Source organism: Xiphophorus maculatus, chromosome 3, assembly GCF_002775205.1.
Source record: "Xiphophorus maculatus strain JP 163 A chromosome 3, X_maculatus-5.0-male, whole genome shotgun sequence".
Taxonomy (NCBI): domain Eukaryota; kingdom Metazoa; phylum Chordata; class Actinopteri; order Cyprinodontiformes; family Poeciliidae; genus Xiphophorus; species Xiphophorus maculatus.
The window spans coordinates 13,934,009-13,951,541 of NC_036445.1; the positions used below are offsets into that span (position 1 = coordinate 13,934,009).

Sequence of the window (17,533 nt, forward strand, 5' to 3'; positions counted from 1 at the left end):
ACCTGCTAATCCCCATACACTCAATCTTGCAGTGTATTTACAAGAATACACCCAACTGTGCAAAAACATTATTACCTTGCAAGGGACAAAGGACTAGCAGAGAAATGCAGGAAAAACAGGAAAAGGGGGCAAGAAAAAGCTCAAAAATAAGTGAGTGTTCCTGCAGCCAACCGCAGCGGTAGCAGCTTTGCAACACTCCCGCTGGTATTATTTTATTTTTTTAAGATAGCCAGGTTTAAAGTTGAGATCATGCGACACTTCTAACACGCCAAAGTCAGAGGCGTTCACCAGCTGTAAACAACAGGATGAGCTGCAGACTGAACTGGGAGGGCACTTTGCAGCAGCGGACAGATAGGCGCTGTTGATGTGCTGGCTGCTAGTGGCTATTACATAAGGCGGAAAAAAATTTACATTTGGCTATTGGACAAGCAAGCAGCAGAAGGTTTAAATAAATCAGCGAGCAGAATGATGTCTTCCACCACATATTTTGTTGAGTGTCGAGTCACCGAAACAAATACAGGTCAAGTTGGTAAAAATGAAAAACAGCTAGTAAAAAGGCACATTATTTTCAATCATCTGAAAAATACATACTACTGGTTTTCACATTATTTCTTCATTGTACTTCCCTCAGATTTAACCCACCCACCTTTCTGTGGAAAGATATATTTTAGTAATGCTGGGATCGGCAAGACTGGTGCAGAAATAATTTTCAGTTCTGCTTCTTCTAGAGTTAGGCAACAGACGTAAACAACACATTTACTAAAATATCTTATCTGAGACGACACATTGAAATCCAAGTTTACAGATGATATAAAAAAGAGAAGTAAAGAAAGCGCTACATTTCTATATTCAAGGGTTCAAAATGACTTCAGACTAGCTTTATTGAACATGGTGGAGTTAAATCAACACTACGCCGAGTCTATTTGGTCCTTTTCAGAATTGGCATTAGACTACCTCTTAGGGAGGGTACAGATTGCAGAGAAGAATAAAATGCTAAACAGGTGCTACAATCTTTGCCTCACTTGGTTTCATCCATAAGGTGATCTAAGTGATGCTCAGCGCTGGACGGTGAATGTAACTCTGTATCTGTATCATGTATGGCTTGTGACCTTTGATCATTTTTCAGCATTAAAGCCTGCTTTTATATAACCAAATCTCATTATTTCTCCAGGTAATTTACACTGAGGGGTTCTGGTCGGGTCCTGAAACTAGTTAACGGACCCGGTGGAGTACAAAGACAGAAATGAATGAACTCCAACAACAGGTTAGATGTAAACCATTTGAGTTGTGATTATGACTCCCCAGTGTGCCTCATGTTAGCAACATGTGCTGTCCCTGGTTCTTAAGATGAACACCATCTCACCAAAAAGGAGAAATGCTCTCAGAATATAATTGCCATCAGAGATGAATTTGAGGGACAGACAGGGAGATTAAAACCAGGAGTTTCCTGATTCACCTTCCAATCCCCACCTTGTGGCTGATTAAAGTCTCCTAAGTTAAGTGGGGTGGAAAAGTTAAACTGTGAATGAAGACAGCCTTTGTTCACTTTGTAATTTTAAATATTTGATTTAGAAGGACAAATACTTCAAAATCTCATGGCTGTATGGAGCAGGTTACCTTTTCAACATAAAAGAGGAACTAAGATTGAATGAAAGGGTAAATATTTCCTTATATGCCGCTCACCCACACCCTCTGTCTCCTTTTGACATTTTATTGTATGATGTCAATGAACCGTGGAGATAAAAATTATCATCTGGAACACCAGAAGCTGTCATCAAGAAATACCCAGTTATTTGCAGCCAACTTATTTTGGGAAATATGAAAATAATTTATATCTAAACTGTTTTCTGTCACATTTATTTTAATACTTCAACAGGAAACCTGTTAAACTTGATAAGCTATAATCCCTTCAACTATTCAGAGTTATGATTGCCTGTGAGAAATAAAACTTCAAACCTTTCAGTTTTTATTAAAGTGATGTTTTGAGCACACAGGACCACTGCTGACCGACTTTCAAAAAACTTGCAGAGTGATTGTCTACGGTGCTGTGAAAATGTATTTGACTCTTCTGCTTTTGCTTATTTGGTCAGTCACCAAATGAATTTTAACACCAAAGATGACCTCAAACAAACAAACATCATTCAGTAAATATTAAATCAAGTATTCAAATGATTTGATGTTTTAAGAGTGATAAGCAATATAAACCAACCTAGCCTTGGGTGAAATAGAAAATGTCCTCCAAGTCTAAGAAATTGTTCTGCTACCTTTAGTGGGATACCATCAAGTATTTATGATAATTGACAATGAGTTAAAATATCTCAATTGGATATAAATCCAGACTTTAACTAGGAAATGCCCAAGCCTCTAATTTTTTCAAGCTATTTCGAGTTGGACTAGCTGGTGTGCTTTGAATCATTTTTTAAATGAAGTGTTTGTGACCTGTAGGCCATGAACCGATGGCTGCACCCTCTCTTCTAGGACTTTCTGGTGGAGGGCAGAAAGTCCCTCCTCCATAATAATCCATCAATTATGACAAGTTTCTCAGCTCCTCAAGTAGCAAAACAGCCACAGATCATCAAACCACCATCATCGGGTGTCAGTTTCGGTGTGTTCATTTGTTTTTTGATAAGTTGTGTTATTTTAATGCAGATGTGAGACACACACACGCCTACCAAAGTGTTTAATTTTTGTCTCATCAGCCCACACAGTATTATACCAAATGTTTTGGGGATCATTAGTTTTTTTTCTTTTAAAATGTGAGAGGAACCATTCTGCTCGTTTTGGTTAGATTTGTTTCTGGTCATGAAACTCATTTTTCACAATCGTCTACTTGTTGTAGACTCATGGACTCAGATCCTAACTGTGTGAGGAAATCATCTGTTTTACTGGGGGGTTTTTTAAACCTCCTGAAAGTGACATCATTGTGCTACTGGAGTACTTTTGGCCTGCTGCCCACCTGGGAAGGTTTTAACACCCCCTAAGGCCTCAGGCGTGGGTTTGTAAGATATTTCAGACTGATAATCTGTCATTGACTTTATTTCTCATCTGTTCTTTAATTGTCCATGATGTGTTGTGTTTTTGGATCTTTTAGCCTCAGTTTGACTCTTTGTAAGTAATTCTTGATTCTATAGGCTTTTACAGTAATCTGGTGTACACAGCAAATCCAGCAGGTCAAAATTAACTCTATCACATTTGATTTTAACACTTTTAAAGTGTCTATTTGAGTCCATCCCAGAAAGTGATAATTTAACTCTTTTTGGAGAGTTGGTACCTTAACTTTAATTTAGTGTCAAATATCAAATCTGCTAGAGTTAATCATTTAACACTTATTAACACTAATTCAGTGTCAGATCTTAATATTAACTTTCACAGAGTTTGTTTTTTTTTAACTTCAGAAGAGTTATTTGTAATTAATATTAAATCGGTATTTTATTGTTTAGAACTTTTAAAAATTCTTTGGAAAATAAACATTTAATAAAGAGGCAATGATTTTCTCAAATGCATTTATTTAAAAACGTGCACCATAATTACAAAACACATTACAACGTGGAATAATGTGCATGTTTCACATGTCGCTTTCATTCACATATTGCCTATCAAAAGGTCTGACATATCAGTTGTGCAATACAAAATGCAGTATGCTTAATACATTTCAGAGTTAAGAAGAGTTACTGTTTCCATTTTAACACCTCTAGATTTGATACGGAAACACTTTGTTTTAACACTGGACTTTAACTACTAATAATATACACCTCAGAGTTACATAAACAGAATGTGACTCTATTAGAGTAAAATTAATTAAAGACTTTTGCATAAAGTCTACTAACACCAAAACATTTAACACTTTTGAATTTGCTGTGTATGTATGAATAGTGAAATGAGGTTCATCATGCTTTATTGGTGATTTGTCAATGTTCAAATAAAAACTGCACCTTGTACTTGTTCAAGATGTCTGTGGGTGTGGGGTCTAACAGTATAATCTAAAATCAACTTTTTTGAGCTTTACATAATGTTATTCCCTCATCAAAAACATGGAGTGTTGCTTTGATTCTTTCATGATTATTTGAGTAATCCTTTAATCTCCACTGGCAGCCATTTCTCACCAAGTGCCGCCCTTTCCTCTCAGCTCCTCCTTTGAGCTCCAGTCTCCAAGCAAAGGTTTTATCTCACAGAGCACGACTCCCCAACTCAGCTCCTTCAAAGTAGCAGTAGCAGCAATTAGCAAATGTTGTTAGAGGCTTCATGGAGATACGTTGTTGTGATAACGGGCTGAATGGGGAGTGTCGGAAAGAGCACACACAAATTTCAACACAAAGGCCCAATTTCAGAGTGTTAGATTATGAAGTAAAATTTCTATTAAGACATGTTTGATATATACAACATTTTTAAAACAAGTGAAGGTAAGGTAGTTACTTGATTGTTTTTGTGAGATGGCACTATTTGCCTGGAATATACTTCATACTTCCCCTTTAGTTGCAGATTCCACTTTGCATTCAGGAATGGAGGTTTGTGTTAACTGGATGTTTACCTATTTGTCGGTCCTGTGATAGATTAGGAACCAGAGATGAACTCTGCATCTTGGACGTTGACCACTGGCACTAACTTCCCCGTGACCCTTGCCAGGAATATTTGAGGATGGATATTTGAAAAATAGACTTTTGGCCAACCTTTAAGCAACTCCAACATTTTAATTATTTGATAATATTTTTAAAGCTTTTGTACACATGAACCAACCTTTTGCCAGAGAAATGTAGTGCTTAATTTGAGACCTGTACATTGGTTACCTGCTCTTCAACTGAGCAATGCAACATCTCCAATGGTAATATTTGATCAGTTTTCAGTTTATTGTTACTATTTGTCAAAGAGTGCCAATAAAACATCTCTGTTTTCTTTTAAAAGATTTATTTGCATGTAGAAAATATTTGCCATAGTTTTAAGTCAAACATCGCCTGAAACAGAGAATGCCTGGATTAATGGATGGACGGATAAATTTGTGATTTATACAAATAATCACTGTGACCCACACAGACACAGACCCTTTCATTTCTATTGGTAGGGATGCCACGGTGGGTGCAGTAAACGTAGGGTATATTAGCATAGCTGGTATTATAAAGCCTTAAATCTGTATATATGTAAAGCATGTAACTTAACTCACCAATAAATCAGATCAGCAAAAAGAACACATCCTGTTTGTTGAAACAAAGGGTGCTGATAATTACACTGGCTATTTACTTTGATAATCAATTTTTACATTTTTACACGTTTCCATAAATATTCAAGTCTGCGGTGTTCATGTAGTCATCGTTGTCATCCAGGTCCTATGAAGAATAAGAATGATAAGGGTGTTTATAAAAAGTGGACTGAATTTTAAATAACTGGAAAAGAAACTGAATCATACCTGTTTGTAATTGTTGGATTTTTGTTGGCTTTATGGTCCCACCACAGCAGCAGAAATAACAATTAGAAACTTTTCATATGAAATATTTCATAAATCTAATTGAAGTTGTTACCTCTTTGGTGACGGGAAGTGGGGTTTGTTAATTTTCTGTCCACCACAGGAGTTTGCATTATTGGGACTGATGATTTGAATAACAGGTTTTACAATTAAAACACACACCAAGAAAACTTTACAACTTCTAGTTTTTTTAAGCTAATTGTTCACCTTAGATCATGCTCATTCCTTTGGGGTCTCCTGTTAAAGACAAATGAAATACGTCATGTGTAATATTTCAAATAAAAACACAAGAGCTTCTCTTATATGTAAGGTTTTTACAAAGCCACAAAAAATTCCACTTACCTCGAAAATCTGCTCCAAATAGACCTTCTGGGAAAAATAAAGAAGGAACAGAAAGTATGCAAATGTTTTAGGAAGCATTTTGTCTAAAGTCAAAAAAGGAATTAACCTTTTATGTTTAAGAAAAAACTCCCAACTCAGCAATTTGCAGGTTTATTTTAAAGCTGCAGCAGAAAATATGAACTTTTTCTCTTAAATTCAGTGCTGAATTGAGAAAAGTAAAAAAAATAAATCTCTTGCCTTTGATCAGAACGAGTTGGTCCTGAGGCGCCAGGACGAATCCTGAAAATGTCACATACTGAATTAAATATTATATTAGATAAGTACAATGTTACTAAGATAAGAATAATCATTTTTATCTGTCTAACAGAGACACGGACATTGTTTGCAAAGCGACCATTTCTCACCTGCGAGACAGTCTAGACATCCTGTTCCACATGCTAATGTTAGAGAAGTAAGGTGTGTTATAATAATGTAGTTAAATGCAGGTGTGACTGTGAGCAAACTGTCTTTTTTATACCTGCCATCTTGACTTTGAAGCTCTTGAATACGTTTCCTTTAAAAGACCAAACATTTGTTAAAATATTAGACATCTGCAACCAAATGTCATATTTTATTTCATATTCACTGTTAATGAAAATTAGTTTGGTACTATGTTACTCACTTGTATTTCTTCACCATCAAAACACAGAAGAGTCCAAAGATCACAGCAGTGGCAGTTACTGCAACAGCAGGAATGATGATGTGGTTGTAGTTCTGTTGGCCTGCAAACCAAATGTAAACCATTTCTTTTTTATTGCAAACAGCAACAAGTAGGCAGGATTTAAAATGGCTGTTCTTTTAAAATGAATGAAAAAGCAAAACAAGGTTTGTCTCACGTTTTACATTAAGTGTGAACTTTGCCTCGGATTTTATTCCCCCATTAAATGTTGCTGTGCAGGTGAGCTCTGATTCGTCATCCTTTTCCTCAGGAACGAAGGACAGGATGGACTCTGCCTCCCAGACCCCTGAATGAATGTGTTTATGAACTTCAGTGATGTCATCATCCTTTCTTTCCCGACTCCATTTAATCTGAGGGAAATGCGAGGGGCAGGTGTGGTGAACAGAGCAGGTGAGAGTGTAGGGTTTGCCTTGAGTGGCCGTCTTTATTGGACCCAGTTTGAGTTGAGGTTTGTCATCTGTGAACAACAAATTCAGGTAGCAGTTCATGTAAAAATGGGTTAAACATACAAGCAGGTTTGAAATCCAGCATATAGAGTATATACATACGGATCATTGTGACGTCAGCACATTTCTCAACAAAGGAGTACTTTTCTGTAGTGGGTTGGTTGGTGTCTTTTCGTACAAGTTCAATGCGGAAGCAGAAAGGGCCGTTGTCATGATCTTTAACTTGAACTATTTCTAAGGTGCAATTGTTCTGACCCAGGTTTCCCAGCAACCTTGTTCGGCCCTTAAAGCTGTCCAGGATCTGTGTGCTGTCTTCATGGTAGAAGATCTCGTTCGATTTGTCCTTACGATGCCAGATGCCCCTGAGTCTGGAGGTAGACAGGTAAGTCCCAGGATGACTGACTGTACAGGGCAGCACAACACAGGAGCCAACTAGAGCGTCAATGGACTTTACAACATCAGCCGTCCACTCTTGTCCAAGCACAGAGCTGCAAATGACTGATTAATCAGAACCAAAGCAAAAAGTTACAAATAATTATTGAGGAATAAAAGAAGATTTATGAAGTAATTTACTAATCACTTACCAGCCAAAACCAAACACATCATGATCTTTCTCTCGTGGTCCATTGTGCCGCAAAACCCTGTGGGTTTGATTGTTCAAATCTGACGGAATTTATAAAGGAGGAAAAAAGTGGTGGAGGTTTGGGTACAACATCATAATGATGCAAAAAATAAAGCAAATTCAGAACAAAAGAAGTATCTATGCAGAATGCTAAATCTGAAAATTTGTGTGGAATTCAGAAAAACAAAATTAAAACATTCAATTTGCAAAAATATTATATATATTGTCACCTTAAACAAAAATATTAACTACACCCACAAACAATTTTGAAAAGTATTTACTTTGATATCCTTCAATATGAAAATGACATGTTATATATCTGAATGTGCAAAGGACCTCGTGTTTTGAGTCAGAAATCTGCCTGCAATAGAAGCTCTTGTACAGTAATGACAACATGTTGCATAACTGGTTTCTCCATGGATTAAATTGCTGCTCGAAATATTAAATTTATTATTGCTTATTTACTAAAGAAAACATTGTGAACAGATTATATCAAAATGAATAATACTGGGAAAAGTTCAAAACAGCAGAATACTTACCGAAATTGCTTTGGGAGACTTGAATTTATTTAACATGGTGTTAAATAAAGAGGAAGTTAGTTTGTTCTTCTCTGTACTAATTTGTCTGCCTTTAGCAAAAGAAACCAAGTTCCTTACCCATTTCTTCATTTTACAATAATATCAAATAGTTCTATCATTTTTTAATCATTTAATATATTTTTAAATTGAATCAAGTATTCAGAAAAAACATTTTTTTTTAAAATAATATCCTAATTTAAATCAAAATGTTACATTAGGAACAATCAGCAGAGAAAATATTAAATCTAATCACTACTTTCAATGTATTTATCAATGCTAATCTGATTTTTTATTTTTTTTATTAGAAAAATATGCGTAAACTAAGTTTGGTACAACTATTACAATTGTCAAAATCTTACCTAATGTCTTGTCTGTGCGGTTTTCTGAAAACACTTCTGAAGACTGATTTTCTGATTTGGTTTCTGTAGTTTGACAGCCGCCACAGTTACTTTCACGGTGTGTGAAAATGTAAGAGTGTGTGTAAAGGCAGTGAAGCCAGAATTAATGATGCAGAGAACAGGGAGTGGTCTCAGCTGTATTACTTATCTGTATGAAAATCTCTGTTATATTTTAAGACATAGAATTTCTGACTCTAATCAGGAAGGAAAATGCTTCTTGTTTCTTGTTTTTATCTTTCCCATGCGTGAAGTTACAATTGACTTTACCCACCAGGAAATCAAATTTGTCATCAGTTGTAGATTTCCTCTGGCTGTATAAAGATCACTGCAGTTTTCTCCATCACAGCGACTGGTCTAATCAGAGCTACAGAAAAGACAAAAATGTGTTTCTTCCAACATTTAATCAAGACGAGAAGTGATCTGGTAAAAAAAATACAAAATAAAAATGCCTTGCCTTAACGGAAATGCATTCGACTCCACATAATAAATACGTTTCTGAAAAACAATGAGATTTAAAGAAAATTTACTAAAATGTCTGTGATCGTAAGACTGTGTGATAATTAAGGAAGTTGGTACGTATAAAAATCCACCATTGACTAGTCATTACATTTGTTCTTGGTCACCTTCAGCAGCACATTACAGGGCATGTCCTTCGTTATCTTCACTCTATTTTGTTTAATGAATTTATTATTTTTTTTTACAATGTATTCTTTAAGAAGTAAGGCAAGGTCTGCAGAAAAATCAGCATTGGTGTAAAATGCTTTGTTCAATATTGAACAACACTTACAGAAATTGCTTTGGGAGACTTGAATTAAACTCTAGAGACCTCTGCTGCTCAAACAGCTTCATGTTTTGAAAGAGCTACATTTGATACAGGAAATGGACAATGGCAGATGTTCAGGCAACACCTGAACATTGTAATAATAACACTGGTAATAATCAAACTTTAGCAGAACATTCCTTGACAGTTGGTATCCACATCTATTGCACAAATAATCAGATGAATTTTGGTGTTAAAAGATCAAAGTCATGCATTTCTTCAGACTTAAACTACGGTTTACAAATACTAAAGAATGAACAACATTTCTCCCCCTGTCATTGATATTATCCTTACGTAGAACAACATCAGAGACAACGATTCGTCACTGGTCTGTCTGGTTTTATAAGAATAATGCATGATTAAAAGAAAAGACTTGTTTACAAGTTGCACATAGAATCATCAGCTTAATGTAGTTCGTCGGCTTTAGTTAGTAAGCATACATTTTTCCATCTTGCACAATAAATTTCAGAATTTCAACATGTGATTCCACATGCTACCTTGATATCATCACTTTTTATTCCTGACATTTGAAAAATATATGCTGAACCATTTAATCACCTCGACTAAAGTTGTTAGCACACTATTATACTCAAAATGTTTGATCACTTTAGGTTCCAGGCTGATTATGAATGAAGTTTATCTACAATGTGATAAGCAGAAAGAGCTGAGAAAGAGGGCCATTAATCAACACTGATTAACTTTTGCAGTTACAGCTGTTCGTCTCTTAGTGATGTGATTAATTGGTCTGATGAGGTCATGACTTCAGAGCTTTAAAATGAAGGAGTCTGTCTTTTGCATTGCACCGAGACTTCAGCGGCCAGATCAGCAGAAAGAACGCAACCTGTTGTAATTTGCTCCATAAAGGTAAGAAAATGTACAATCTTATTTCTCTGATATGTGTAGATTCATTTTTACAATAATTCTTACACTTTGTGTTTTACTGGATAGATTTGATCCTTGGATAGTGAAGCTCTCAGCTTTTCTAATGGGTAACTCGACGTCCACTGGCTTCGCTGCTTCAACTCCCAAGAGGCTGTGCTTGGGACACCAAAAGGAGGACACTGTCAAGCTGCAAGACTTCCTAACCATAAATGAAGAGGATCTTTGGAGCGTTAAAAGGAAGCAGAGCCTAGCTGTCAAAAAGATTCACCTCCCTCACAATATCAATTATGTTCATCTGGATTTTCAAGACAGAGGGAATTTCCACCCAATAGGTGGAGAAAGCATTAACCCTGCCTTTGTGGAAGAAAGCAGCCAATGAGTTTATAACACAGTTTGGTGAGAAATTTTTTTTTTCAGCTGTGGTGTTTAAGAAGGGACCAAGTTTTTTTCTCTGTAGCTATAAACTAGAAAAAAGGAAGTGATACAAGATGTAAAAAGTAAAAATAAACGTACTGACAGTTCACTTCATGTGTGATGCATGCTTCAAGCTGTTAGAGATTGAAACTTAGTAAATATGTTTTAAAAGATGACCTTCATTATTGACTTAATGACAAAACCAGAACAAGAAAAACAGAATGAATTATAAGAATTAACTCTCAGGTGGACCTTTTTTTTTTTAGACAAAAGTACCTAAACTTATCTTTTAAGACATCATTTGTAAATATTTCAGTCATCCTAGTCGTAATGTTGTTGCATTTAGATAGTCTCTACTAAGTTGCCATGTGTAAGTAACATTGTACAGTAGCGTGTTGGACAGATACAGTAAACACTGCTTTGTGTCTTTGTGTTGGTTCTTATCGAGAACATCCTTGAGATAAAAACAAATAACTGATGAGCTCAGGATTTACTGAAACAGAATGCTGTAACTGTGAGATAAGACCAGTGTAACCAGTGACAGTGGCTGTCACTTAATGAACTTTACAGCATAAGGCTGACATCTTTCAACACTGAATTAACTTTTGAAATGACACAAACATGGAAGATTTGGGGGACAGTTTTGGATGTTTTCACCAATGTGTTGCTATTTATCTCCATCTCTGTTGCTAGATGGTGATAACATTCTGTTCTTTATTAATAAACTTGGACTGGAAACAAAATAAAAATGTTGTTGTTCTTTAAAGGTATCTCTGTACCACTTTTCTGCTACAGTTTTATTGTTGGTACAATAGTTTCACATTTGAAAAATTACATTGAAAATTTGATGAGTGCCACAAATTTCTTGTGTTTTCTTTGCACTTTTTTGAAAGGTTTTCCAATTGCTATGTCATAGATAGCAATGTATAACTTGGTGTAATATACAAGGAGCAGGACTGACTGGTTTTCTTTTCAATAGTATTTTAAATGGGAATTGAAAACACAAACACTACAGAGTGAGACACATAAGTTGAAATGTAATAACTGGGACAAAACATATGTGAAGACAGATTTACTACAGGTCAAGTTTTATTCACTGATGACAGTGAATCTTGAATGACCAGATCTGGACTGTGTCTGCCCAGTAACAGGCACAGAACTCCACTTTAACTATTAAGCTGGAGGTGAAGAACCAGTTTAGGCTGGAATAAGTAAAGATGAGCCAGTGAGACCTTTTCAAGTTGACAGTATATTTTTTTTAAAAAACAATTTCCAAACCTACAGCCAGTTTTTAGAAGATACTCTCTCTCTCTCTTTCTCTCTCTCTCTCTCTCTCTCTCTCTCTCTCTCTCTCTCTCTATATATATATATATATATATATATATATATGTGTATATACGTATATGTATGTATGTTTGTAATGACTGTGAACACTGAAGTTGTTTTGCAATATATTTAACACTCAAGAACACAGTTTGTCCAGTTGTCTGCATACAGTGTAGCATCATAGTTAGAGTTTCCTGTCTTCACATTTCATTAGTTTCTGTTCCTGTTCTCTGAAAAACCTTCAAAGGTTTTCTCTTTATTTGGTTAAATGAATTTCAACAGAAGCTGCCATATAGTTCCTCTTGCAGTCGGCCAGATGGGTTATTTTAGGAAAGCCTCTCAAGAAGAACAGAAGATTATTCAGTTTCTGTGAGCCTATATTTGTGTTAAGTGGGTATTCACTTGGTTTGCTACAAATTTATCTAATCACAACAGATTTTAAGAGTTGCTGTTTTGTAGAATCTCTTAACTAAAGTGTTTTTTTGTTTTAACCTCAACTCGAGCAGAACCTGAATGAAGCACTTCATCAACAACACTTGATAGGATTAGTAGCTTGTTCGCTTAATGAGTTTGTTGATTGAAGAATTTTAATTGGAAGGCTGATTTTTTGTTGTTGTTGTTATTAAACTCTTGTATATGGATAAAATATTTGTTATATCAGTTGCGTCCTGGTTTCCAACCCTGGTCATGAAGTACCCACTGACCTGCATGTTTTAGGTTTCTCCTTGCTTCCAAACACATAATTTATATGAACAGAAGATTAACAGGCTTCTGCAGTATTTGGCGACAACAGAGGAGTTCATGCAATCATTTGAATCAGGTCTGCTGGAATGGAGACTCATCTAAAACATGCATTGCATGTTAAATGCGAACGTAAGTCACCGAGACCACACTGAAGACACAAAAGCAGAAGAGGTGGCAAAATAGGAAAGCAACTGGTTATACATTTGAAGAATTGTGGCAAGAGTTTTGCCAACAGATTTGATTGATAAAGTACAGCTATGATATTGAAGTTTCTTGCTCTATAACAATACAACGCAAGAGTATAAAATTATTTATTTGGTGCTCTGCCCTTTAAACTTACTAGATCGACTGTAATCCACTGTAAAGCTAAAAATGTTGTCAACAATGCCACTCTGGATATAAGTAAAACCACTGCTCAGGTCCTGCTTTAACCTCATCCATCTAATGTCCCTCCAGAGTCAACAGTCATTTTTTAATTGAGTTGAGTTGCATTCAAAATTTGTGACATTTTTATTTGGTGTATCTTCCAGAAAAACCTGGACATGAGTTAATCCAGAGAGAGCATAAGAATCAGTTCTAGACTGGAAGTGTGGTTTATTGTCCAACATTTGAGGAATAACTCATCTAGGTGTTGATATGTAGAAATAAAATGCCGCACCAAGTGTACTTTAAGCCTTTTTGTGAAAAAGATCTGAATTCCCTCATTGTATCTCGTGAGAGTCTGTTGACAGACAGGGAGAAGTTCAGGAAATACACAGTTTCTGATGTGACAAACCATTTAGGTCCAGCTATTTTTCTCTGTTTTATGAACTGGACAGAACAATAACAAGCAAGGAGAGAAACACAATGTGCATATAGATGCATATAGTCATAAAGTCCTTTAATCTGAGACTGGTTGTGCCTCGATCTGACTGTGCAAAGAAGAATGAAAATCATCATGGACAAAAATGCACCTATTCTCTTCAAGATAGTAATTTAACATCAGTATCAGAGGTCAGAGGCTTCTTCAATGCTATTACGCCATAGACCACAAAAAGTCTTTCCTATCTATGGCTAAAGTTATTTTTATTGACCCCTTGTGGAATTTTATATTATGACACAAACTATTAAATTTACCTTTGGGGTCAGCATTGTAGTGTTGTATTGACTTGACTTGCATTTAAAATTTTGATATTTTATTTTGAATGCAAGTTTCACCTGTTTGTCTTTCAGGAAAACCCAGAAATGAGGGAAAACCAAATATAAAATGTACAAATTATCTATTTGCCAGTTATTGTCACAACCCTGTAGAGCCTTAACAATGGAGTAATAACAAAATGCTTTACACAGCACATACCAATCCTTACTGTTGGGAACTGGGGCTTTTTGGTCTTTGTGTGGATTTTCTGTTGTCTGCTGCTTCCTTCGTCATCCACTAGATGGTGTTAAGAGGCTGCTCCTTCATGGAGGGCGTTCCTGTCTGGATTCAGCACATCTGTGATCAATCATCTCGTCATATAGGAGTATATGAGGAACGATCTGCCAACACTTCAGTGTCTGAGTGCTTTGGTACTTTCTGAATTTTCTAAGATTACCTTGAGTATTATTGTCCTGTTGCCTTGGATTTTACCCACTGGTTGCCCGAGTCCCTCTTCACCTCAGCTGTAGATTCATTGAGAGTTCCTGATTTCACAACTTGCTATCAGACCGCCCCTCTCCTCTCCTCACAAGAGCTTACCTTACCGTTACCTAGAGATGGGTAAATGAGGCGTCATGAAGCGTTTCGACCCATAGCAAAACTGTATTGACACTGTGTTGATACTGTGTCACTGAATACTGACACCTGCTGGACATTAAAAATCCCTACAGGCAACGTAGTTGACAGTGATTAATGACCTAGTCTACACAATAAGATTTAAGTCATTGTATATTATATATTGTATTATGTCATATCTTCAGTTAAATTCAAGATATATTTGATATTCTTAGATACAATCAATAAATAATGTGAACTTGTATCATAAGCTGAAAATTTAAATGAACTTGTATGGAATGAGGATGCTTTTGGACTGGGGGGAGTTTCACAAATTTTCATTCAAAAATTTTTTTTTTCCAACATTTTGAAATTTAGTCTGTTAGGCTTTTTTGACACAACTTCTCCTGCTGTAGAAAAAAATGAAGTAAACAATACATTTATGTGAAATAATTTATAAAAAGCAACTGAGTAATTTGTAGAATGGCTGTATACCTGAGTTTATCCTAGGTGTTTCTGGGACTTCATTCTCATGTTTGGCCCTATCATGCCTCAGCATTGAGGAGGTGGATTTATTTAAATAAGACATTTCTGTCAAACATATGCGACACTTAACCTGCTGAACATAATATGAAAGTAAACTAAGAGTCAATTTCAGCTGAATTTGGATTCAGATAAATCAAGTAGAAACGGAAAGGAACCGGATGAAACAACAACGTAGTGAGAACCAATAGCTTATTTTCTGCCATAAGGTCAAAATGGTCCCAAACTACAAAACCTGTCATTTGCCTTGAGACTGCTCCATAGTTGAGGCTGTACTGTAAAAGATCAAGAGTTCTTTTGGCAAATGCATCCTGCTGACACATTCGGTTCCTTATAAACACATTTTTTCGTGTCAGTATCATTTCGAAACAGTTCCTGTATCGGTCACGTGACCTGGTGAAAGCAATATGCTCACCGACACAGAAACTCTCCCTTTGGCAGAAACTAACCTCCTCACCAAGTGAGACCAGTCCATTCCCTCAGAATTCAATCTGTCCAATTTACCCTCAACTCACCATCTCTCTCAACTACCCTCAGAGTTCTGATGACTGCGGCTTCCCACTCACAGGACAAGAACCTCACCATCTCACATTTCATCTTTGTTAAAGTAAACTTTATCTGATTCTCTGTTCTCACGTTTGTGGGTCAAAAGACGTGAACCCAACATGAAGCTTACCAAGTGCCAAAAGTTTAGATAGTTGAATCTATTTTTTTCTAATCATGACATACAGCCAAACAGTTAAAGACTGAAAGTGTGATTTATTGTCCAACATTTGAGGAATAACTCACCCAGGTTTAGATATGTTGTAAAAAAAGAAATGTATTAACCAAGGGTAACTCAAGCCTTTGTGTTAGAGGGGTCAAAATCCTTTCATTCATAGTGAAAGTCTGTTGGCAGACAGGAAGAAGCTCAGAAAACCTGTAGTTTCCGATATGAAAAACCTTTTAGGTTCAGCTTTTCTTTCTGTTTCATGAGGTTTATTTAAAACAAATGTATAGAAACATGAGAGTAAAGACAACGGCACACGATAAATAAAATAAGGAAAAAAGAAACACACTTATGAACAAGGTTGCACTTTCTATAAATTAAAATCAAAGTTTTTGTCCGTTCTATTAATTTCAAAGATAACAATACAGTACATTTGGTAAAGTCAAGCACAGATAAAAAAGTTCTATTTTTTGATTTTCAAAATCAGTAAGACCATACATATTCTAAAATTGTAAAAGATTAAAAAAAAAAATCTTATGCAGCCAAAAATAAAACATTGTTTCTGTGTTTTGACTTGTTTATATGCTGTCTATTAAAAGTCCCACCGTAAACTTTGCAGAGTTTCAGAAAACTGCTACACCCATAAAGTCATTTTTCAGTTCACACCTTTTTGTCACAATCACATAATTCAGTTCATTAAAGAATCTCCAACAAGTACGAAGTAAGAACAAATAAAACATATTCAAAATATTATTTATCCATAGAAAATCAATCCTAACCATTGGCTGTTTAAAAAAATCTAAGTACTTATATTGTTGAAACATAAAGTAACTTATAACTTATTTAATTCAGTTTCATGACTTAGTTTTTTACAGCAGGGTCAATGTTTTAAATTGATTTGGACATTTCTGTTGGTTGTATATTTTTATTTAACAGTGCACTAGTATTTAAAAGTTAGATTTTGTTTTAGAAATTTAAATATATGATATTATTGGTTATCTTGATAGAGACCAAATAGGCACCCTTCTGTCAAAATTTAATCGGTGGAGTGATTGATGACCCTAATCATTAATTGCTCATGTGTGTAAGATAATGGATGGAGGGAAAACATCATTAGGGCCAAGAAACATACAGCATATAAATCAGAGACAAAAGTAGTGGATAATTTTAAAAGTAAAAAAAAAAACAATTTCCCATGTTGGAGCAACTCTTGGAGCGTGGTAAAAAACTTTCAACTTTAGGAAACATATGAAAGATACATATGAGTATCCTCACCAAGGCCTGCTTAGTCCCTGTCAGATACTCTTCAGAAATAAATTTACAGATCAGGAACTTTTACTGACATGTATCACACTAGCAAGTGTTACAGAAAAAAATCTATGAGTTTTAAATGTATTAAACCAACCTTTACTATTTTGGACAAAGCATGAAGCAGTGGGAAGATCAGTGTTGATTCAACAGCAAGAGAAACACTGAACAAAAGCATTCACAGTGATGTGAGGACAAATTCTGGAACGGGAATGATGTTAGAGGTTGTCTTTCACTTCAACTGCAGAAAGCTGAAAGTTAAATTTGAGGAGCCTCACGTAGGCCTGTTTACTGTCTGTCACATTTTCTTAAGAAGTACATGTACAAACGAGGAACATTTACTGAAATGTATCACACTAGAAAGTTTTACATAAAAAAAATCTATAAGACTTTAAAATTTAAGTGATGAAGGAAATCACCAACACATAGTCAGCACTGACGAATCGTGCAACCATAAATAATGCAGTAAAACAGTTAAACTCTAGGTTTTCTTTAC

The 17,533-nt window shown here is 35.6% G+C and overlaps 1 protein-coding gene across 3 annotated transcripts; it reads right to left on the reverse strand.

Annotated features, from left to right (window-relative positions):
- Positions 1-3,489: 3,489 nt before the first annotated feature.
- On the reverse strand, positions 3,490-8,620 carry LOC102231050 (myeloid cell surface antigen CD33-like). 3 transcript variants are annotated; one of them, XM_023330274.1, is made up of 13 exons: positions 8,521-8,620; positions 7,546-7,624; positions 7,064-7,459; positions 6,673-6,972; positions 6,459-6,558; positions 6,315-6,350; positions 6,202-6,234; positions 6,035-6,076; positions 5,798-5,821; positions 5,663-5,692; positions 5,511-5,576; positions 5,399-5,426; positions 3,490-5,318 (listed from the first exon to the last, which is right to left on the reverse strand). In XM_023330274.1, exons 2-13 carry the CDS (start codon positions 7,586-7,588, stop codon positions 5,256-5,258), a joined length of 1,161 nt encoding a protein of 386 aa, XP_023186042.1. In that variant the 5' UTR covers positions 7,589-7,624; positions 8,521-8,620; the 3' UTR covers positions 3,490-5,255. The 3 variants fall into 3 exon arrangements, with proteins under 3 accessions (XP_023186042.1, XP_023186040.1, XP_023186041.1); XM_023330272.1 differs by having other exon boundaries at positions 5,798-5,824; XM_023330273.1 differs by lacking the exon at positions 8,521-8,620 and having other exon boundaries at positions 5,798-5,824; positions 7,546-7,773.
- Between the last annotated feature and the right edge of the window lie 8,913 nt (positions 8,621-17,533).

What these genes read in the sequence shown, in the direction of transcription:
- LOC102231050 (XM_023330272.1), bottom strand. Translation starts at nt 7,588, where the DNA reads ATGGACCACGAGAGAAAGATCATGATGTGTTTGGTTTTGGCTG. An exon ending in TTGATGGTGAAGAAATACAA is followed by an intron (nt 6,351 to 6,458) that starts GTGAGTAACATA and finishes GGTCTTTTAAAG; the next exon opens with GAAACGTATTCAAGAGCTTC. An exon ending in CCAACTCGTTCTGATCAAAG is followed by an intron (nt 5,825 to 6,034) that starts GCAAGAGATTTA and finishes TATTTTTCCCAG; the next exon opens with AAGGTCTATTTGGAGCAGAT.